At 44.9% G+C, this 24,295-nt stretch overlaps 1 protein-coding gene across 2 annotated transcripts in view; it reads right to left on the bottom strand.

Annotated features, from left to right (window-relative positions):
* Positions 1–24,295, bottom strand: part of Megf8 (multiple EGF like domains 8) — a 222,782-nt gene that overhangs the window by 89,025 nt on the left and 109,462 nt on the right. For both annotated transcript variants that reach the window (XM_070539750.1, XM_065441347.2), the window contains exons 16-19: positions 20,347–20,513; positions 19,169–19,416; positions 15,199–15,486; positions 8,517–8,681 (exon numbers count right to left, since the gene is read on the bottom strand). In XM_070539750.1, coding sequence (XP_070395851.1) covers positions 8,517–8,681; positions 15,199–15,486; positions 19,169–19,416; positions 20,347–20,513 — 868 coding nt within the window. The remainder of the gene's footprint in view (positions 1–8,516; positions 8,682–15,198; positions 15,487–19,168; positions 19,417–20,346; positions 20,514–24,295) is intronic.

Genomic DNA, 24,295 nt, shown 5'->3' with positions numbered 1-24,295 from the left:
GCATAAAATGGTAGTCTACACTTAGGTGGAAATGCTCAACAACACACAACACAGGAACATAGCACATGGTGCATGGAATGCAGAGCATGGAATTGTGCATGTGGAAGGAGTAAATTAAAATGAAATTTCCGACCTTAGCAATTCTTGACAATGCAATAGTGGTTTTCTGATGCGTGATTCTTTTTAATATTGCAGTTGAACCTTGCAATAACAAAATTGGCAGAGCTTTCACAAGAAATTTGTTGTTGCGAAATGAGACAGCATAGACAGGGAATGCATTGAAAAACGAAAGTTTGCAATAAAAATTTCGTTAACCTACTTTGCCAAGATTTCCTTGAGTCTATCCAGAATCTTATTGCCAACAGCACAGAGATAGTCCCATGCATTGGTCAGCGATGAAGGCACTGGCATGGAGTAGTGTTCTCTATCACTTTTGAGGATAAGATCCCTTTTGTGAGAGTCTGGGTGACTCGGCACCGGATGCATTGGCATCCGCAAGAAACAGCTTTCCTGCAGTGCCAAGCACAGTGTCTTGGCACGGTGCCGACAACACTGTTGCTCGTTTGTGTGGAACACTGGGCCTCTTCGATTATCAGTCTCTGACATTCCCAAACTGCTTGGGACTGCTGACCCGCATTCTAATTTCTTGAACAGCTTCGGAAGCTCCACCTACCAGTCAAGGAGCTGCCAGAATCATGTTAGTTTTTCACAGACTGGAAGTCGCAGACTGTCCGCAGACTCTTGGAACTGTCAGAAGATTTTTGCTTAAACCAGCGCAAGCATATATAGTACACAACGGCTGCCTGAAAAAGATGCACGTGGCATCTGCCACTATGTTATGAAAGATACTGTGTGCTTCTACGTGTGTTGCATGTTTCAGACAGCAAATATTCTGCGCTCAGCTATTGCAAGTCTGTTACATTGGTGCTTTCTGTGCCATCATGCAAGCTTTCCATGAGTTGTGTAATTGCTGCCGCTTTAGTCAGTGTCTTTTAAAAAGACAAGCACAGCGATCAGACTCACATGCTTGCTTTTCTTGATGCGTTTTGTGAAATCTGTCATGCTCATTGCTATGTGTAGTAAACGTGGATTTTGCTTTTCAGCTGAGGGAAGCTAGTGTGTGTGTGTCTATTTCTCGCCAGTAGCTGGAGTGGTATACAATCGGACCTTCGTAAGGTGTTATTCACGTGTTGATTCCTTTTCTTGCGAAGTTCGAGCGTTTGCTTTTTAACATCCATGATTAGTAGAGGATGACATTTGCCAGTAAAACACACGTGCACTCTGTCCGAGATGCGCATCGCATGTAGTGATGCGATCGGCCCTTTCGCAGACGGGTCTGTCATGAGTTTATGAGCGGATTTAGGATAAAGAAGAGTGAGACGAAGAAGAAGTGAAGTGGTCCTTGAGATGTGAAAAAGAGGAACTGCAATCAGGCAGCGCGAGACCGCAATGAAAAGGAAGAGGAAGAAGCATGCGTGAATGAGGTGACAGGTCAGTTGGTGATGCGGCCTTGGGATAGTGTGGACATGTCTCCACACATGCTCTGGAGACGGCAGCAGGTGGTTTAGAAGACCTGGTTGGAGAGGGGACCCACTGGTAACACAGTGGCTCACTGTCTCCTTAGAGTGCTGTGATGGTGCATCAGAGTACCTGGGCAGGTTCCCACTGCAGTTATGGTGCCATATTGTGCCACAGAGGCCAGCCCAGGCTTAACCACGGAGCTGCTCACAAGCCCAGTTTTGTGCAACAGCGGCCACCCATGCACTAAGCCCAGTCCTGCGCTATCACGGCTCCCATTTGTCAGGACCCGTCCTATGCAACGGAAGCCACCTGGCAACCTGACCTGTCTTATGCCATGGCAGTTGCCCTGACACTGCCAAAAGGGAGCAACGATGTAAATGGTTAGGACTTAATTTCTGAGCAAGACTGTATATATTGTATAGTTTGAGTGTTCTAACATGTCTGCATTGTTTGTTCAACCCTTAGTGGTCCAAAACTTTTACCCACTTTCCGGTCGTTCCGGTCCGAAACTATTTCACTAATGTTGGGCACCACAAAAGAAAATAATAGCTGTGGAAGAAAAACTCACAGGATGCTTATTTCTTTTTTTAAGTTGGTTTTGGGTCCTGATGTCATTTAGCGATACTTCGGCAGCATGTCTCCCGGGTGCAGTCCAGGATTGTTGCTGCAAGTTTTGCAGAAGAACACTGTTTCCTTCCTTTTGTTTTCCAGTCACTGCAAACAGTGCAGTCTTTGCTGCTTCAGCCGGACATTTTGTATATGAAATGGAGCTTTCCGTCCAGCCTTTATTCGCAGTCCAAATGTGCAGACGGGTCCCGCTCCTTAGGTTGAGCCCTTACGTCATCCACCAGCTGCTCCATCAGGTTCCTCCGGTACTGCAGGTGCCGCTGCTCTTTCTTTCCCTGCTTTAGGAGCTGTATCCTCATCAAAATGAAGCTGTTGACAATTGGGACTTCGAGAATCCCCCCCAAAAAAGCTTCCTCCACCATTTCATTGATTTGTTAGAAAGTGCATAACTTGCACAATAATGATTGGCCCTGTCAACTCCACCTATATTTTCGGAGTAGTCATATATCGCGACGGGCTTCTTCAGGGTCAGTGTTTTTCCTTCAGCTTTCTTCCTTGATGCAGTTTTTCTTTTGTGGTTTTGCGGACACATTGTGGCCTGAACTTAGCATTGTCACTTGACGCTTGTTCTACCAGGCAAGCGCCATGTATGAGTTTCCTTTGCAATAAGCCACCACTTCACCTTTTTTCAGCTTCTTCTTGAGCTGCTGGGGCACTTGCTTTCGATTTGTCATCACAGTCCCCGTTAGGAATATACTCTGCGAAAGTAGTTCTTCCGCAAGCATTGGGGACGAATAAAATCTATCTGTATACAGATGATAGCCACTGCCCGGCATAGCTTACTACACCTTCTCCAGCAGGTGGAGTACAATCCTGCAAGCGAAGGGAAGCTCAGGAAGACAGAGGCTATCAGTTGTTGTGCTGCTGTAGTACTGTATAGCTCAAAGGCAGAAATGTAGCCTGTTTGGCAGTCAGCAAGTGCACACACGCCAATGCCCCATTTTGTTGGCTTCTGGGGATTATAGCACTTGAATGAGACTCGGCCCTTGAAGCCGACAGTGCTCTCGTCTATGAAAATTTTGGGGCTGGCGTTGAAATGCTCTCTCCATTTTGCATCTATGTAGTTCACAACAACCCTGACCTTGCTTCCACAAGTTGGTCAACCTGAAGAGGCATCTGGGCTTGGTGCAACGTGAAGCATCCAAAAGATTTGAAGCAATCTCTTCCGCTGGAATACCTGTGGGAAGAAAGGCATCTTCTTGAGGAGGTCGTTGCTGAAGTATTCCTTCAGTTCTGGCTTGGGATTCAAGGCCATGTTGATAATTACACCTAGGAAGGCTTTGAATTCTTCCGAAGACACATCTTTCCAGTCCTTTCAAATCGAGTACTTCAGAAAGACACCGGCACTCGAGATTTTTTTCACACGCATAGCGGTTGGTTTCGCACACTATTTCCTCAATCAGCTGGTCTGTGAAGAACAGCTTAAAGTAGTCCAACTCACAGTTCAGATTGGAAGACCTTACTTGGGATTTCAGGCTCGTGGTAGTGAAGGGAAGAAGGGCAAAGTTAGGAGAATTACCCAAGTAGGCTTGCCAGCCTGTTCCACGTGGTCCTGTGTTGTTGTTCTTGTTTCCAGTGTCTCCAGCGTTGTCTTCTTCTTCGTCGCTGGCTTCTGAAGAATTACTTTCTTCGTTATCTGATGGAGGCACATAATTCTCTTCCTCACTACAATCGTCATCCCTTTCGCTAAAGGCATCACCGTAGAAGGCACTCGGCGAGAATGCAGCCATGCTTCCATGCAAGTGGCGTAGAATCTGAGCTATGCAGCACTCACACAATCCAAGCTTTTTACACATGCATTAGCTGCGCCATCTAGCGTGAAAAAAGTCTAGCAGAAAGAAAATATGTTTACTGACTTTTCTAAGAGATGGAGCATCATGCATAATTAGAAAACGCGCGCAATTCAACCATGAGAAAGCGTGTCAGGCAGTGCCTGACAGCGGAGTGCTGCGGCCATAGAAAAAGAGTTAAGAGTTGATTTCATTGGTGTTTGTTTTTTCAATTATAAATGTTCGCCTTACATGTGCAACTTGTTCCTGTCTATCTCTAGTTTGCCAGAATTCGTGACAATCTCTCACGAGCTTCGAGAACCATGCACAATGTAATTGTGTTTTCTTAGCCTAATGAGTTGCTTTTGCAACATATAGATGCGATATCCGTGTGCATTTTTTTCGTGAACAGTGACGCGGTATGATCGCGATTTTGTTTACATTTTATAGATATTTCACCTCGAGAACCATGCACAATGTAATTGTGTTTTCTTAGCCTAATGAGTTGCTTTTGTAACATATAGATGTGATATCCGTGTGTATTTTTTTCGTGAACAGTGACGCGGTATGATCGCGATTTTGTTTACATTTCCTAGATATTTCGCCTCAATTTCCCACCCGACAAGCTAGCTTACAATAGTTATAAGTGACACAAAAAGAGACAGCGCGACCTAAATTGCACTATAACTTAGCTTTGCGAACACATTCTACGCACTCAGGCCGCAATATTCCATTATGCAAGCTTCGTGGTTGAATCGGCAACGTCGCCTCTAAGATTGCCGTATCTCAGAGGTCACACTAACGAATTCACTGAGTGATGGGCTGGGTATGAGCAGACGATGGCAGCCAGGAGATTGACTTCCGGTCATGGTGCTTTTGTGTGAAACCCTGGACCCCCTTGGACAGTCCCCAGCAGCTGGGTCACATGTCTCTGACATACCCTTCTGTCGGAGCTGGTCAAACCGGAAGCCACGCATAGTTTGCGGACAGTCTAGGACTGCATAATTGAAGAGGCCCACTGTCGTCCATAGACAGTGACGCATCCGGTACCGAGTTAAGTGAAATGTTGTGAAAGTGATTGGCCAAGAATATGGCAGTCTTCCAGCAAATTTTCATCTGGTGACGCCATACATTCACGTGATGCCCGCTGGGCAGTACCGAAGCCAGCATGCTTGAATCAGAGGACGTATTCTTGAATGATGCCTTCTGGTAACACAATACAACTCCAGTTTTCAAACATGGCTGCAGGCATAGCAACCACTGTAACAACTGGCCTTTGTGATGAACAATTTCAGTCAAGCCGGTAAAGCCACGGCGAAAGCCCAGATGTTTCAAATACACCGAGCCACCCACAGCCTTGTAGGAAGCAACAGCAAAAAGACTTAATATGTTAACTTACTTCCATGTACCGAGTGGCAGCCGCAAGCATGGAGAGCATTCATTCTTTTGTTCTCCTGAGTGAGAGCATTTCGCAGACGCTATAAAAGATGCCCCTGCCAATGCATTGCAGCCTTCAGCACAAACTAGAACATGTGTGTCGCTCTCCGTCACGAAGCTTATAGAGCTGACCGCTCAGTAGCGATGTAATTAAATGTCTTTGAAACTCGTTACATTGATCATCTCACGTCTCTGCCTGGGCCCCTCCCCGCTGGTCAAGCTCGAGACCACTAGGCCCACACTACCACTTCATGTTGTCCCCGTCTTCGTTTTGTGTGTTTCTTGTGGTAACTTCTCAAATCATGAAGCACCAACTGGCCTACACCCAGACTCTGCTATATTATATTACAGCTTCGTGTTGTCCCTTTCTTTGTCTAGTGTGTTCCTTGCGGTAACTTCCCAAATCATGAATCCTGAAACTGGGTGTACAGTTGTAACACCATGCAGTGGCCACCATCTCAAGCGCCATAAACAAGTCCACATTGGTGGAACGTGGACTTTCTTGTTTTCACAGCACTTTGTTTTCCTTGCACACTTCAAGTCAACTTCAATGCACACAGAGCCTCAAGAGTATGCATGCACTATGCATGGCACACAAAGTGTCATCACCTATCAGTACAAGTCAATGGTGATGTGGACGTACCACTTGACACAGGCAATCGACAAACAATATTGTGGGCATGACAAGGTTCCAGTGCTTCCGGAGCTTTGCTGTTTTTGCGAACAAAAACAGTAGCCACGCAAACATGCCTTGTCTATATTTTATGCAATTTAAGGGGGCAGAAAATGCATTTGAGCACTTTTTAAACTCTGTTAGCGTTACACGGATAGATAATATAGGGACTAACGTTCCCACAAGTTTTGTTAAAGCGGAATTGCAGTTTAGCGATGTTTCACTGGTGAGATAGAAAATACATTGAATTCTTTGGATTTCACTGTGGATATGAAAATCTTTTGTCGTGACAAGTTTCATTGTCTCCGGCTCTTGTTCAGCAGTGTTTGACTGTACAGTAGGCTTCCATTAATTCAACTCTGATTAATTAGATTTTTTGGTTAATTCGAACCCGGTCAGAGGTCTCGGCCTGCACCCAGGCCTTTCTATGGCCATTTCTATGGACCTTCACATTCATTATTTCAATCCTAAAATTGCCCCTGGCCGGATAATTCCAATGTCACCAGTCAGGAACACATGAACATGACCTCTATGGCGACTTCAATAGTGACCCCTATAGTGGCAGTGTCTGTCTTGGCGAAGCTTGGGGACAGTGAATGTGCTCAAAACACATCATCTCCCATTAAAAACGCCTATTTTCAGCCTGCTCTAGGAATATTTTTGAGCAATAAGCATAGCTCACAATGTCTGATTACTTTATTTACCCGATTCTAATGTGTGTCCATAGTTTCTTCAAAAATATTGGCCTGAAAATTGCCTGCGCAGTGCAGCTGAACACAAAACAAAAACCGCCTTTGTGGTGTTCATATGCTTTACGACATAACACAGATATACTGAGGCGAAGCTGACTTTAGGAAACCGGCTGCTATGGTTCAGTACATTAGTTAGACCGTTGCCCATTTTCCTTGCTAAAAGATCAGGCGTGTGTGTGTTACATTTCTACTCTGTTTGGGAGCTTTGCCCCCATGGTCTCCAACGATACTGGACTTGAAGCTATTCCCCCACTCCACCGAATTGAGTACAGTGCCACCCCTCGACTGCAAAAGACGCTACGCTTCTTAAGGCCAATCCACACGACGGACCAAGTCCGCGGGCCGATCGGTCACGTGATGCGATGTCATGGCCCGCCGCGATCCGGTCCGGCACAGAACACATCCACAAGGCGGACCGCCATAGCAGACGGCAGAGCAGACCAACCAGCTACACTCTTGGCCAGAGTGTTACCATTGTTATCATTCCGGCTCGAGTCCCACAAAGCCGGGAACTGCTCAACGAGGGATACAAAATAAAAAACCTCCTCGTCACTCCAAGAGGACATGGTGTTTAAAAAATATATATGCTGCACGCACGTGTAGGCGAAACGGCGGACATGAAACGACTGGCTTTTGCTGAGCCAAACACCAGATTGGATTTGGCTGAAGACACTCTGTTGCCGGACAACATTCGTTGGCTATGCCAAAATCGCTGCGGTTTGCATGCGGTCCGCCACCAAAACTGAAGCGGGAAAAGCCTCGGCGATATGTTGGACCGCGAGGGCCGCGGTCCTGTGCAGGCCAACGGCAGTACGCACAAACTGGTGACGTCCTATCACGTGATGTGCAGACCGCGGTCTAAAAGAGCAATTTGGTTCGTCGTGTGGATCGGCCTTTAAGAACGGCGGTGGAGTGTCACTGAAGTTCGGTGACCCATCATATCAAGAGGCGGCACTGTGATCAACTTTCTTGAGTGGAGGTCGAGTGCTGAGTGGAGGAGCATTCTAGACTATGGGGGTTAATGACATTTCTCTATTAGTTTTCTGCTTTGGACACACAGAAAGCGAATGAGTGTTTTATTTGGGGTCGTATTAGAATCAGTGGTATGTTTCAGAATTTTTTTCTGCATCTTGTTTAAGCCAAATCTCCAGATAATTCGATTAATTTCGTCGGTCTCGTCAGGGTCGAATTAACGGAAGTTGACTGCATTAGAAAGAGATTAAGAAAAACGTCGGACATAATGATAACAAAAGGTGGAAAAAAGTTAGTGCCTGGCAATGTCTCACTTTTACTTACAATGTCTGTAAGTACCCCATTAAAATGCACAAAGGCTAACGTAAACTAATTTGTGGTGTTTTACCTTCAGACAACACAATTTTGTTCAATACATTAAAATCTTGTATGTATAGTTCCAAACTCAAGAGTGGCACATTAGCATGGTAGGTTAAGTGCAGACCACAAACCATGAAGACATAAAGTGAAGCTATATTGCAATGCCTTGGTAGTCATGGAGTGCATCAGCTGACATCACATATTTGTCCCATTCATGTGAGTATAGTGTATAGAAATTTCATTTATCCAGTCCAGAATTCTTCTTTTCCCAAATAAATGTGGTGCATAGAAAGGCATAATTACAAACTGGTAACTGAAAAACCATGCAATTTTAAGCAGATTGAAAGTAGTTAAGCCTTACAAATGTGCCTCTACATAACATAAAAGGGCTCTATTGTCACTTACTGGAACACGAGTCCATGTGTAGAAGTCTGTCGCAAATTTCCAGAAGTCGCCCAGTACACCAGTGGCATTGAGCCCACCGAATATGTACATGTTGCCAGCCACCATAGCAGCTCCGTGGGAACGACGAGCCGTTGGAGCTTGGCCCATGTCGCGTGACACGTTAAGCTGAAACAAGTGAAACGAAAGACAAAGCAACTTGCTAAAAGTTCTAGCCGATCAACAACTCCTTCCTGTATTTTATACAAAGTGTTTCACATGATGTACTTGAACCAACCTTCATTTAAAGTGACACATAACCGCATAACATAAAAACTGCACAGGCAGTGTAGCTGGTGCATCCTTTATCTGTACAGTGTCTACCAGAAAACATGTTACTAACCCATGTGTTTTCTTATAATGTCATCGTCTTAAAACTCTTCCAGACAACCACAAAAACATTGTTGTCACACAAAACCCACGTGCGACACATGCAACATCGATGAGACGCTCACACATATTATCTGTGTCTGCCCGCGATTTAGTGCCCAGAGACAAGTGATGTGCAGAGTACTGGACCAGTTGAACAATCATCCACTATCAGAACTCGAAGCTTTAGGTCAGTGCTCCGAAAGAACATCCGCGTTGAAGGCCTTACTCGCATTATTAAGGTTCCCACAGTCTAGGGCGCTTCACGATAGACTTTAAGAATGCCGCCCCCTACCACTCTATAGTGTACGCGCTTTGTTCGTGCTCGTCTCTCTTTCTCGCCTATCTCCCCCTTCCACTCTGTTTCTTTTTTATCCTCCTCAACCCTTCCCCCAGTGCAGGGTGTCCAACCGGAACTACCTCTGGTTAACCTCCCTGCCTTTCTCTGCATTCTTTTCTCTCTCTCTCTCTCTTGCCACAGAAAAACCAATCAGCAAGTGCACAGAGCCCAAAGGTATCATGTCTACATTTGTGTGTCAAAAGCGAAATGTGCCCAAGCACATGTGGCATGGTTGCTGAGAGGGTGGATTACTGGCTACAGAAGAAATATAAGCAGCATCTCTTGGCAGTATTGTTGAGTCCTAGTATCAGATGTGTATTCCTTAAAATTTGAAAAAATAATACTACAGTAAAAAAAAAGAAAAGAAAAGAAAATTGTTTTGTGACTCAGGATGCATACTGTTTATTAAATAAATTTGCAGACATTGTTCTACAGGGATGCTGTGAACAGGCACTCTGCTCTATGCCTACAGCTAGAATGACCTATGTCACAGACAAAATACAGTAGAATCTCGTTCATACGTGCTGAAAAAAAAAAAGTGAGAAACATTTACTAACAGAAAAATTAACAATCTGAAGTCACTAAAAAATTTGTCAGACTGAACTGCAGTCAACATCTACGTAATGCGGAGCATTGCATCACAAGACGCCCACGCTCGCTGAGCTTATGGAGCCCGCGTGGCCCAATACACGCATTGTTGTACTTGCAGCTTTAGCAAGCCTATGTTTGTGCACCTTGAATTCAGTCTACGACAACAGTCTCTTCGGGTGGGGCACTCTGGCAGAAAGTTTTCATGTGCCCACTCAGTGAGAGATGCCGACTCTCCTCGACCTGGTTAGGCCTGAGCCGCTTGAGGAGCGCCTTGTTTTCCTATTGCGTAGTGCTTGAAGATAGCAATGGGAAACGGAAACGAAACCGAGCTGGTGAGCACTGCCAGTCTACGATGCCTAGAGCAAAACACGATGCTCACTTTGTGCCGCCTACAGCAGGTAACAGCACCGTATTTGGGTTATCGCCTATTACAAGTGTGCAGTGTGCTGACAACAGCACTATGCCAAACAGCTAGACAAATGAAGATGCTTGTCACAATAGATTTGGTTGCGACAGCTGCAGACGCAGCATGAGATGACCCACGAGATTTGCAAGTAGCAGAAAACGAAACTGACTGTGCTGTTATTATAACTATGTCATTACCACGCCTAATGAAATCGGTCACCGGTGATTAATGCTTTAGATCGCCAGTTTCGACATGCTGTAGCCATTTCTTATCAACTAAAAGCCATCCAGTAGTTAGTACAGACACTGCACTTTCAGAATCAGTTTAAGTTTTCCCACTCCGGCGATGTTGGGATTTTTGACGGACCTTTTCATGAACTAATGTGCGTATGCTGTAGCGAAATGGGGTGTGGCTGTCACCCTCTGCCGCGCTCTAGAAAAAAGTACACCGCTCATGATTACGCTGCATTAGCATCAAAATTTTGTACTCGAATGACTCCCAGCAAGTCAAGAATTAAATTATATCTCTGGCTTTGGCGTCCGACAGTGATGAGCGGTGATAATTACCCGAAAATGAAGCCAGCTGTTCATAGTAAGCTTTCGTTTGGAGTCCTAGTCATTTTATTCCACCAAAGCGTATTTCTGAAGGTCCGCCGCATGTCCACAATGTGAACCTGCCATTTTAAACCAGTTTCCAAGAGTTTCAATTTCGCTTCTCTCGTAAAATCCTGGCAAGGGCTGCCGGTGTCACTGCGCAGTTATTGAAAGTCGCTCTCATGGCGTCGTCCCATTCAGCTGTGTCGCGAGAAAAGCGTCGCACTCGAAGCTATGCTGCACCTACACTTGAGTTTAGTGATGAGGAGTCGAGTTGCGATTCTGAAGACGACAGCAACGCAGATTTAAGCTCTGATGGCAACAATGTTTTGAGTCAGCATGGGACATCCGCAGCTGTTCACCGCTGAGTTTGCTTTACGGTAATGAGGGTTCTCCCTCCTTGTGCGTGCTTATCTTCGGATCTTTCTGCATGACCTGAAAGCTCTACTGATTACCTTCAGGGTGCATACTTCACTTGGTCATGATGTGCTACCATCGGCAGCAAAGAAACTTCCGTTCACGCCAAGAAGGCCACCTATAGCACATCTCGGCCGAGCACTACAAAGCAGCGCAAGACAGTTTACAATGGCATGAGATTTCTTTCTACTTTTCTGCTCTGCAGAGGTGATAAAGACAATGAGCAAAAATGCAAACAGATATGCTTCGATGCATAATCTTGCAGTTGATGATGATGATGATGATGATGATGATGATGTGTGGTGTTTTATGGCACAAGAACCAGGTTTGGCCAAAGAGCGCCAATAATATTGTAGTTGCTCAGCTACGCTAAAAGCAATCGGTCCTGGAAGAGGTGCATGACTCTAGACGAACTGGTGAAGTATGTTCCTTGGATTTCTCATCGGACCATCCTCAGAAGATGCCAAAAAGGCGGAAGTGCAAAATGTGTTACGAGGACCCCAAAGTTGAACAAAAACCACGCAGTTTGTGGGAAAATTGTGGAGTGCACCTATGCTTCGCAAAATCCAGGAACTGCTTCACCGCATGGCATGAGTGATGAACTGGTCTTAGTTTCTTTTTTGTATCGGAAGAATGGAGGTGTACTGAGCATTTATTTTTTCAGACACATTTCCTGGGTTATTTATCTTTGAAATGAATATTCTGAATTTTCTTTGATATTAATATTTTTGCAGATAATATGTTTTTTATGGTTGTTTTTATCAACTGGCAGCAAAAATGGCGCTTTCTAGAATTTTTGTTTTACCTATTTTTTTTTTGGCAACATATGTTTTTGGAAGGAGCATTTCATTCTGCACAATATGGTATGCTGTAATGTGTGCTGGAATATTGTTTGTGGTGGTAAATAATCTTTTTCCGAGACCTATAAAAAACGACCATTTTCTTGCAGTAACGAGAGTTAATAAAGGAGGGTGCAGCCAATGCACAAATAATTTTCTATAGATTTTCTTCTAAAATATTTAACTCCAAATTTAGGGGTGTGATCCTTACAGAAGAATATAGGGTATTTCAGGGTAACGAAACTTCTATGTAATGAAGTACACCCGAACCTCGTTATAAAGAAGTTGAAGGGCGAGCTGACATTACTTGGTTATATCTGTTACTGTACTTCGTTATATCCATTATTGCCACTTGCTGCAATAATGCCCAATGGAGCGCACATTATAAACATGGAAATAAGAAGACGGCCTTGTGGCCCACAGAACCACTACACAGCCACACATAGGATGAAATTTCAATAAAACAATAAAATAATCTTCAGCGTGCATAACCTTGTGACTTAGCACTTGATGCGAGAGCCTTTAGGTAGCTGCCGTCTGTTCCATTGTGATGGTCTTTTGCGTCTGCTTTCTGCTTGGCTCGTCGCAGTCGAGCAACAAATGGCATACAACACAGCGCTTTGCTGTGTGATCCGAAAAGGCAAACAAACTTCGCTTCGTTGGCTTGGCTCGGGCGGATCGTGGCCTCCAAGAATGCACAAATGCCAAAGCAAGTTCAGAGGCCACGCCCAGCTGCCAGCCCGTGTGGCGCGCCACGGGGAGAGGTAGAAGTGAATGCACAGACTGGGTGTGAGGTCTCTGAGGCCACACCCAGCTGCAGCTGCTTGCACAGTGCGCCGTAGAGAAAGACAGAAGTGAATGAGAAGGATCGACATTTGGGCGAGTTGGTACTGGTTGAACATCTTGAAGGGGCAGCGCGAAAAGATGATGACAGAAGGCAGGAACACACAGGACAGCGCTGAACTCACAACTAACTTTATTCGAAGGCATACACACACTTATGTACACAACCCATAGCCATGTGCTCTCCCATCTATGGCGTCATTATCAGTGCGCAGGCAAAAAAAAAAAAAAAAAAAAACACGCAAACCCATTTAATCTAAAGCTACGCTATGAGGCGGCTTAAATATTCAAATTCACTATCATGCAAATTTAACGATGGCATGCTTACACAACACGACCCTTTTTTCTCGATATGGAATGCCTCAATAATCTCCCTCGTAGTCTGATTTTTATGCGCGGAAAGTATTGTGGTGTTGTTATATATTGCAGTGCACCCATGCTCAGAGCAATGCCGCGCGACATGCGAGTAGGCATTACCCGTTAGTGGGCGCCTATGTTCAGACAATCTAATATTGAGGCAACGACCTGTTTGACCGATACGTGACCGCAGGAAAAAGGAAGCTCATAAACAACTCCCATTCTACAGTGCACAAACGGGGAAGTATGCTTAACAGTACAGCCTTTCCCAGCATGAGTGGAGGCAGCCTGGGCCAATTTCCTATTGATCTTACCACAAATTTTGATCAACTTCTTAGGGGCAGAAAAAACAACCTTTATATCAAATCTGCCTGCTACATTCCTGAGACTGTGTGATAGTTTATGGACATATGGAATTACACTCAGTTTTTTCTTCTTGTCTGCAGGCTCTAGATTGTTCATTCTTGTGGGTGCTCCTAATTTTACACGCTTAACAAGCTTCTGTACTGTCATGCGGATAGCATCCTCACGAAAACCTGCCGCTCTCAAACGCTCCAGTTGTTTTAAGAAACTCTCAGACGTTTTGTGAAACACGATTTTTCTACATGAGGAAAAAAGGGTCGCGTTGTGTAAGCATGCCATCGTTAAATTTGCATGATAGTGAATTTGAATATTTAAGCCGCCTCATAGCGTAGCATTAGATTAAATGGGTTTGCGTGTTTTTTTGCCTGCGCACTGATAATGACGCCATAGATGGGAGAGCACGTGGCTATGGGTTGTGTACATAAGTGTGTGTATGCCTTCGAATAAAGTTAGTTGTGAGTTCAGCACTGTCCTGTGTGTTTCTGCCTTCTGTCATCGTCTTTTCGAGCTGCCCCTTCAAGAAATGAATGAGTTAATCTTTCACACCGCCACACATAGTGACCGATGGCACGACCCGTGCAGGCATGCGTGTTACCCCCGAGATTGCGCCAGGGAGGTATCAGAGGCCACGCCCAGCTATGCTTGGCTCCATGCCGTGCCGCGCAGTAGAAGTGAATGCACTAATCTTTCGCAACACCATGCATAGCAACAAAGTGTGGCATGGCTCGCGCAGCCAGGCACGTGGAAGAGAGAGAGGTCAGTGGAGCTACGCGTGGTGGTAAGACCAGTGTTGCTCAACAGCATTTTTGACATGGTGCCGTGGGAGTTTTGAACTGCCATGGCAAACGAGTGCGGAACCCCATGGAAAGCGCTGTGTTCGGTGTGCAACGGTCGGGTATTTTTTATTTCGGAGACGAATCTAGTTCGTTTTATCCATTAGCAGGACAGTTCCACTTCATTAAACAATGTTTTGAATACATGGATCTCTATGAGAACTTCAAAGGGAAGTTCATTTACTTTGTTATATCAATTATTTCGTTATATCTTGTTCCATTACAAAGAGGTTCGAGTGTAGAATGCTGATTTGTACTACACTCTTGTACAGAGGTTTAGGTGTATAGCGACTACCTATGGCAACACTGTGAATGCTGCTGGAGAGTACAACAGTTACAGCTGTTTGCTTTATGAAAGCTGTACAGTGAAAAAAATACTGGCTTGTCATGGCTCGTTATTCTGGGACACTAGCACACAGAGTTCTGCGGGTTACTGAACAGGGATTGAGCAGGTGCTTCCACCCTGGCATATGATGAGAGCTGCCAGGCTCACAGCACAGGGGACACGTGAACAGCATATGTGTTCTTTTATATGCAGTTCTCAGGAACGAGACTGATACCTTGAGCACAACTAAGTAGTACATACTGTCAAGTTGGCAGGCAAAACCAAATGTCATGGCCTCCAGTAGAATGTGAATTTGTGCCAATCGTTAAAAATAGGAAGCAGGGGAGATGAAAGAAAATCAGCTGCCCACCTTTTTCCAACGATCAAAGTCGAGGTCATACACATAAAGTTCATCACTGTCACCCCGTGCAGGGTCCCTGCCTCCAAACAGCCACAGTTGGTTGGGCTCAAGAGAGAGGAGTGAGTGGCCCAGGCGTGAGTGGGGCAGCTCAATGGCACCACCTATACTGGCCCCTTGAATCTGCCCAGTGAGTCGTTCCAGCTCAAACAGAAGGCTCCACGACACTTGCCCTGGCACTAGAGCATGGCCACAGTCAGCACCCCCATACTGGTCTCCACAGTGGCAGAGCCGGTATCCCTGCAATGACAGGACCATGATAAAATGTACGGGTCGGTGTGATAAAAGAACACATAAAAAAAAGAAATTGACTTTGTATACATGGTTTGAGGAAAAATGCAAGTGCATAAATAAGAAAAAAAAACTGTTGTGGATATATATATATATATATATATATGTACAAAATGACAAAAATAAGTAACAAAAGAGAAAGGCATAATAAGTCATTGATTATCCAAACCACTTCCCACAACCTTAATCACAACGACAGCAGTCTTCCGTCCATGTATGCCAGATGCCTTAAAGGGGTCCTGAACCACTTCTCGGGCTTGGTGAGAAAACATAGTCCACAGACAGCATATGCTGCTGTGAACATCTGAGCCAAGTTTTGTAGCCATGCACAATGCGTGGAGCTCGCAAGCCGAAGGCAAAGTCACCTTTCTCTCAAACATTCTCTTTTAAATAGAAGCCTGCTGCTTACTCTCTTCTGGACGCTTTATTTCGTAATAAAGCGGATTCCCATGTGCGACTGTTATTGGATTGCTGACATCAATCAAGAAGAATGTTTCAATCAGTGCGCTTGTTCCTACTGTTACTGTGTATACTTATTGATGAAGTTCGATAAACCAGCTGAAGTAAGCGAAAATGAGCTTTCGAATTTCTATAATAATTACGTACTTCCGGAAGAAGCCAACTATCTCTGCTCACGCTCAGCCACAGCCACCCGCGTGGGAAGTAAACTTTGGCCACCCTGCTTATCGGACTCGGAGCCATCGGGTCAGAGCTACTTTTGACTAATTTTGAACGGTTAACTAGCCTCAAACCAAGTGAAACTTAAGGCCAGACCGCACGCATGCTTGCCAGCGTGTGTCCACTCCCGGCCGCTCCTGGTTAGATGCTTTGGCAGACTTATTGATAGCGCTTCAAGATTTGCAAGTTGGTTGTGGCTACTATTTGTCAGTCAAGCTGGAGAAGGGCAAAGCTGGTCCACAGCACATAACACGGCCAGACGAGCATATTAGCGCGAGCACACACTCAAGCCGTATCGTGCACATAGCAAATGCTGTGCATACGCACTACAGTTGCATGCAGCTGCAGTCTCCTACGTAGCGTAGACTTTGTGGCCACCGCAGGGTGATGAGACTACAAAAGAGACTAAAACGAGACTACAAATGAGACTACAAAAGACTTTCGCTCCCAAAGTGTTGGAAAGGGAAAAGACACGTGGATAGGACAAGTGGCTCCAAAGTGTTAGCAAAAAATAAATATATAGTATATATATATATATATAAACAACTAAAATACACACTTCTTTTTTTTTAAACAGGGAACAACGCATGGACAGAACACAACACATAGACGGCTACGACGAGTCACGGATGAGGAAGCATTGTATTCACCCTCAATGAAGTGGGGGGAAAAAGAAAGCATGCTTTTTACGGTGGCACAAAACATGTTGGTGGCTGCAATGAGCCCTCACCTAAGGCAGTGCTTTCCCCAGTCTCAAGGGATCGTCATCATTTGAGATAGGGAGACAACACTCTACCACAGACCTGCTGTATGAAGGAGCCATGTGACACAATAGTGGCTACAACCAAAGTAAAAGAAAGAGAGGATATGTGGACGAGCTAGCACGAAACAAGATAATTTCGCATGTGCTGTGGTTAAATTACAAGCAGTTTCCTTTCGACTATAACAACATTGTTTTAATCAGATGGCAAGCAGGTGAGTTTCCAGGTGAGTTGATTAATACCTGAGGCGGTGGTATTAAGGTATTAAACTTATAGATAAGGTAGGACTATACATATATATATATATATAGAGAGAGAGAGAGAGCGAGAAGAATACATTGTTTTAGAGCGCAGCTCCCAACTCTTTCCCTACCGCACCCAATGGTGTGTTAGCCTGCTAACGATAGTTGTAATCGCTGCTTTTGAGACCTTCCGTGCTACTCACGGACACACTGCACTGCTGGATATGAAGGAGGAGAACTATGTTTTTGTTTTCTAAGCAGCTCGTTTTTTTTCCCACCAAGCAGTGATATTTTAATGAACTCCGAAGTTTTGCGATTGTCAAAGAGGAAAGCAAAAATGGCTGCCTCCAGGAGCGGTGCATGCTCCCAGAGGCTGGATGGATCAAGCAGGAGCGAGTCTGAGGATGCTGCTTTTTCATCAGACTTTGACTCTGAGAGTGATGACAACGCAAACTAGTCTGGAACATAGACGGCCCCAGTCTGGCAAGCCCAACTGTAGTGCTTGGAGTTAAATTTTTGTAGTGGAATACCTGTTCAACGAAAAATTTAGATTTTTTGGAGAAACTGCCTATTAGACAGCAATACATTTTGGATATCTAAAAAAAAATTTTTTTTACATTATATTCTTAGTAGATACAAGTGTGTCTTTACAAATTTTGTTCAATTTTATCTCACAATCTTGATTGTGGCAATTTATATCTTTTTTTATTACATATATCTCGTTAATAAAACATCTATGTGTGAAATGTGCATTCATTCTGCTATTTGTTTATGTACTGCATAAAATATTGAGTGAAGCAGTTCCTTCAGAAAAAAAAAAATCTGGTGTAACCTACAAGATTTCCCCACAGTAGGGAAAGAGTTAAGCACCCATTCTAGCATTGTGTCTCAGCGGTGGCACTATACCTCGTAACCAAGCAAACGAGCACAGGCGAAAGATAAAAGCGAACGCAGAGTACAGCGGTAGATGAAAGAAGAGTGTGAGAGGAGGAAAGTGGAGGAGAAGGGGAGGGCAAACGGCCTGCTCATGCACCGAGTTGCTGGCGGCCAAGGGATTCGCCGCCACGTGGGCGATCTCATCTGTGCTTCCGAGGGGGGGCCAGGGTGGCGTGAGGTAGGGAGGGCTACGCTCGTTCGCGGTACCAGCGTGTGTGACATGTATCACTGTTCCTGCAAGGAGTGATGGCGAGCAGCTACGAATAAGGCTCCATGTGATGCTCCTTTGGGTGTTGTCGTTGCTGGCACTGGTAGCACGATCTTTGGCTAACTAGGGAAATAATGCAATCTGTACGCTTTTAAAATACCCTTTTAAGCATATTTTTAACATGGCAAAGTGGTTTTTGGTTTTAATTACCTTCAATGGTTTGAAAAATTTGCGGAAAGTTTATGATGCAATGGGCAGAGCTTGACGAGTTGATACATTGCTCTTCCACTGTGCTCTGGGCCTTACCACAGTTTCAAGGTGATGCTTGGTATAGTGCCTGTTCTCGGTTGCACGGTTGTGCGAAAGAGCCATAACTTTTTTTTCCTTGCTTTGCAAAAAAATAACAAAAGCAATAAAAAAAACTTTGTGTTCATTCAAGGTAACATTTACTGTGGTGTCACATTTCATTCTTTGATGGCAGCGACAAAGGTAAACAGATGCAAATTAGTACTTGCTGGTTAGTGCCTACTAGTACTATTTAATGCGTAGTTATGCTGCATTCCCACCAGGTATATTATTAACAAGGTTCCCCTGTAAAAAGTAAAGGAGTTATTAGCCACATGACATGTGGAATCTTTTGATCACTCTGCAGTCTTCACGTAACACAAACAACACTGCCACTATGCAGTAAGAGTAGCAAGCCACCTTTATAAAGATGATCAAGTTCCAGCTTTGGATTTCGCATGACACACTTGTTATCTGCGCCAGCTAGACATAGCAGCATGCATACTACCAAATCGTGGCACCTTTTCACAGAGGCCATGGCGCTGGCTGGCTGAGCACTCGTTGGGGCAGCTGGCCACCTGGCAGTGGCTGCCGACATAGCCACGGCCACACACGCACTCTCCACTGTGGCTGCAGTGACGCTGCTGCTCAGACATGCACGCACTGGGGCAGTCCAGGCGACGGAAACTAGCACTGAACCCTTGGGGCAAGCGGCCACGCCGAAAGTACACTGAAAGCCAGCCTGTTGGTGACACCAGTGTGATGTTTGCTGCACATAGGGAAAACCCATCAGGTTTGCAGGCACAAAACTGTGCACCCATGCTGGTAAGTGGCCCAAACACAAGATCTAGCTTCAAGTGCTGTCTTGTTTTGCAAGCAGAAACACGGAAAAAGAAGGCCCACATCAGAATAAAAAGATTATAGGTACCACCTGTTTTGACGAAGATTGTCTCATTTTTCTAGGAGACAGTACAATACAGACAATGAATTCTTTTTTGGAAACACGTGCTAATGGAGGCGGACATCCGTAAATGTGTGATAATCTCTTCTAAATTGCACAATTGCATTAAATTAATTTTGGGCAGTATTGGAATTGTAGAACTGACGCCAGTCAGTGTTCAGGAATGCACCTAGCCAAGAAATACACATACAGAAATATACAAAGCTAAATACACATCACAAATTACTTGCATAAATCACCAATACACATCACTAAACAGCATACACATCATCACATTCATTTTCCATGTAAGTTATGTCCTGGAGTGCACAAATCCAACATATTTCCCTGCAAATTCACGAAGATATATCTCAAAACTTGTGCTAGTCTTCAGACACCTACTAAGTAGTCATGCCTTAAGCACAGACTGACTTCAATTTTACAACTGGAACATGTGCCCTGATGCAATTATTTAAAAGTAGTTTTCATTAATTATCACACACTTGGTGAGGTACGTCACTGTTAATAATGTTTTGCTAATTTACAAGAGTTACAGAAATCAACACCTCAATTGTACACTTTAAATGCACACTACGTGCAGAGCAGTAAACAAATGAGAAACACACAGAACAACATCAGGGCAAGGTAATTGATTGCGTCTTTACGGCTGTCATGCTTTCACAAAGCACAGAACGGCAATACTGTACAATGTGGTCCTAGAATATCAACATTACTGTCTACAGGTGAGCTACTTCTTACCTGTCAGGTTGGTACCACAAAATGCTCCTAGCAGCACACTTTCTTCACTGCCACGCACAGCAGAAAGCACGAAAGGTGGAACCCCCGAGTAAACATAGATATGATTTTCAGGGCATGGAACCCTCAGGTTTGGAAGCAGTGTTAACTCCAAGGTAGCTCCTGGTTGCCTAAGTGCGCAAAAAGAAGAAAAAGGAAAGGCACTCAATTTACACACGTGCAACATCATTCTCATCATTAAGTTTTTACGCTTGCAAGTTCTTCACTGGGTACAAGATATAAGGTTCACCCCCCTCCCCACCCCATTTATTACATGAAGTTTTTCTAATACAAACCGAATATGAATACAAAGCTTTATATATTGAACAATTAAACGCAGATACATTTACTTATCTTTACATATTTTCACATGTTGAATCATCACAACAATATTCACAAGAATAGAAATGAGCCAGCGAGTCATTATAGCAAAAGTTAATTTAGCTCTTGCTAATTCAGAAAATTTAATAGTTACCATTCACAATCTGGCTTTACTACCACATGCATTATTCAGCTGCATTATTATTCTTTAATTCAGAGGCATTCAGCTGCTTGCCACTCATCACGTGGTGCGCTTGCCCTGGAATGCGGCAACCACCAAAAATGTGGTGACAAATGAATGCAGCAAAAGCGGCATTAGCATTTAAGCAAGCCAAAGTGATAAAAAGTGTATCACTGTGACCATTGCTCGGAAAGGCATGACGGGAGTATTTAGTTTTCCTTTTTCTTTCAGTTTTGCATGCACACAGCTCCCGAGGCATGGCAGATATGGCACGCTGTTTTGACTTTCCTTCAATGCAAGGCAGCCAGGTAGCTCAACAGCTATTAAATATAGTCAGAAGATGTGCTCAGTTGTTAAATCATGCTTTGTTGGGCGAAAGTGCTTTTTCCAACTCATCACCCTCATAGCATTGTGGATGCTGTGAGGCCCTTGCCACTCCAAAGGATTACTGCTGTGGTTCTCCGAACAGTTATGAAAAGAGCACACAGACCTTTGGTCCTACATTTTGCATCATCAATTCTCAGAATATGTTGTCAGGAGATGTGGAAGGCCACGGCCAGGCACAGTGCACGAGCAGTCTCTAGCCTGGCTATGGAACGTGCGGCGGAGCTCATAGCTGCCCAGCTCGTCAGCTGTGCTACCTGCTATCACACCCTGCTGTGTACACACTTGCCATTACATGGCCTTTTTGTTCAAAAGTATGTCCATTGTGTCAATCCTCCCATGAAGATTGCACTCTAATCATGCCATCCACTGACACGAGTGAGCAAAGTGGGTAGCACAAAATTCGGCACCCAATGGCACGTTAGATATAAACAAGCAAAAAATTGCTGGCTCTCCCATAATCGAGAGTTGATGTAAGCATGAAATGGCAACCAGCAAAGCAGACTGGTGAGAGATGATACTATCCACAATTTTAAAATGGGTGTAGTTCATGCTCGCAACAGCACAGCACACCCCACTACACCACACCACACCGCACCAAACCGCACCACGCCATACTGTGCACTGGTCCACATGGATGTTGCCCAGCAAGAAGAAGAAAACCGGCTGAAGGCCGCACAACAGGCAGCGAAAGATGCCAGGGAGGCAGAATGCACTGCCCAGCTAGAAGAAGAATGAAGTGAATTCTGGGGATTTACGTGCCAAAACTACGATTTGATTATGAGGACCGCCGTAGTGGGGGACTCCAGATTAATCTTGACCACCAGGGGATCCTTAAAGTGCCCCCAATGCATGGGTCACAGGCGTTTTTGCATTGCGCCTCCATTGAAATGCAGTCCGTCGAGGCCTGGATTTGATCCCGCGACCTCATGCTTAGCAGCATGACACCATAACTACTAAGCCACTGCGGCAGGTAGAAGTGCCTGGAGGAGGCGCCACACAGCATGGCACCATCTCTCGAGGTGGCACAATATCCACGCTGTGGAACTCACAGACCACTGGCATTCAGCTTTCAGCACCAAAAGATAACAATGAAGTGTATGGTGCCCTGCATATGCCTTTTGAATGTTGCCCTACTCGAAATGAAAAACAAAACTTCAGCGTACTAGAGGTTACAGCTTCAGTGATATTGTGAACAAACATTAGGAAGAACTTGGAAGCAATATTTTTTGTAACTTGTTTGGGCAGTAACTAGCGTATGTGATGCAGTCCTGTACAAAGGGACCTCATCTTTTGAAGTTTTGACTGGTTGCCCGGATGATCTCGTTTTGCTCTTGCAACTTGCCCGGATGCTTTAGTTTGAGTGCCCGGATGTTCTTATTCGAGTGTCCAGATAACGGCTCTGGCTTTGGCTCAAGGTAACTTGAAGGTTGCCGACAATGGGAGCTAAAATCATTTCAAGCTTAAAAACCTTGCCCACTACTACACGACCAGCAATATGAATAAACAATGCCTGAAGTCCCTATAGTGCTGTTACGATGAGCCTTGTTATGAAAAAAATGGAAGCTGGTGCTTGCAAGTGCACTCTCAAATAGTTTGCAGTTCCAAACATTCTTGTCATGTTGAATATTCTGAAAATATTGGATATGTGGTTTCTGAACCAAATACAAATACAGTAGGCTTTAGTTAATTAAATTTTTCATTGAGCTCGATCCTGACCGAAGGTACCGGCAGGTTCCCATACATTTCTATGGGAACCTAATTTCAGTTATCTTGAATTTAAAATTGGCATTCACCAAATAATTCAAACTTGACTGGTCAGCTTCGCCGCAATACAGCAATGTTACGAGGTGAAGCATACCAAGAATGGAAAGGACGGACTGTCACGGACACAGTACGCGTTCCTTAATTATACACGCGTGCACGCGCCATCTCCTATCGCAGTACAACCCCCCAGACGCAAAATATGCGTAATGGAAGCCATTAAGAGATGTTTCTTATGTTCCTGTGGCGATTTGAGCACTGTTTATGAGATCGTTGACGAGGCCTATACGCGCTCCTTCATTATACGCACGCGCATGAGCTGTACCCTGAGAAGCGGAGAAAAACCATCTGTGTTTTGGGAAAGCCAGTGGAAAGGAAGGCGTTAAGATGAAAAAACTGTCGAGGGGACGTTTAGGGCCAACAAAAGAGCGGGAGTCTATGTAAAATTACGAAGGCCTGCTAGCAAACTTATTAGGCGTCTCGGTGCTCGACCTGTGATTGGAGAGGCGCAAGTGCGTGTGTAAATTAAGGAACACGAGCTATGTTCTATAACGGTGGCACCTTTCACCGGGTGATATGCTTCACCGCACACAACGGCTGTACTGTGGCGAAGCTAACCTTGCAGGCAGATGCTGCCAAGTAAACCAACGGCGTGTTCCGGCGTTTTTTTTTTTTTCTTCTTTTGTTCAATTCAACCCGCCGGCTAATTCGAGCAGTTTCGTCAGTTACGTCAAGGTCGAATTAACAGAAGTCGACTATATTAAAATTGTAATGTCTGAACGAAGAGCAATTTATCTTCAGTACGGTAAGAGAATCCCTTTAAATATAGCACCCGATCAATTGCGCGATGCACCGCGCTAAACAAAAACCGTGACTAGGCTCGCATTGAAGAAGTCATATCTTTCCTCCATCAGCGCGCGACGGCGACGCCGTGCGCCGGAAGAGCCTAGGTTCCGTATTACGTCCACTTGCGATAAGATCATGCCTTGCGCGCCGTTTGCCGTGGGTGCGAGGGAAAACGTAGGTTGGTGAGCAGTGAAGGTTGGTGGCTTCAGTGGCGTAGCTAGGTCGTCTGGCACCAGGGGCCCTTAGTTCTTCTGTCACCCCCCCCCTCCGGGTGTAGTCTATGAAGGCGAGGATATCGATAATTTTCGAGTGTCTTCAGACGTATATGACACCCCCCCTCGCCCCCCCCCCCTACTGGCCCCGTGCACCCGGGGCCCAGGGCCCCACGGCCCCCCCTGTTGTTACGCCACTGGGTGG

The sequence above is a fragment of the Dermacentor albipictus genome, chromosome 1 (genome assembly GCF_038994185.2).
Source record: "Dermacentor albipictus isolate Rhodes 1998 colony chromosome 1, USDA_Dalb.pri_finalv2, whole genome shotgun sequence".
In the NCBI taxonomy this organism is placed as follows: Eukaryota; Metazoa; Arthropoda; class Arachnida; order Ixodida; family Ixodidae; genus Dermacentor; species Dermacentor albipictus.
The sequence above is the reverse complement of the archived record's forward strand: the minus strand, read 5'-3'. Positions and strand labels throughout refer to the sequence as shown.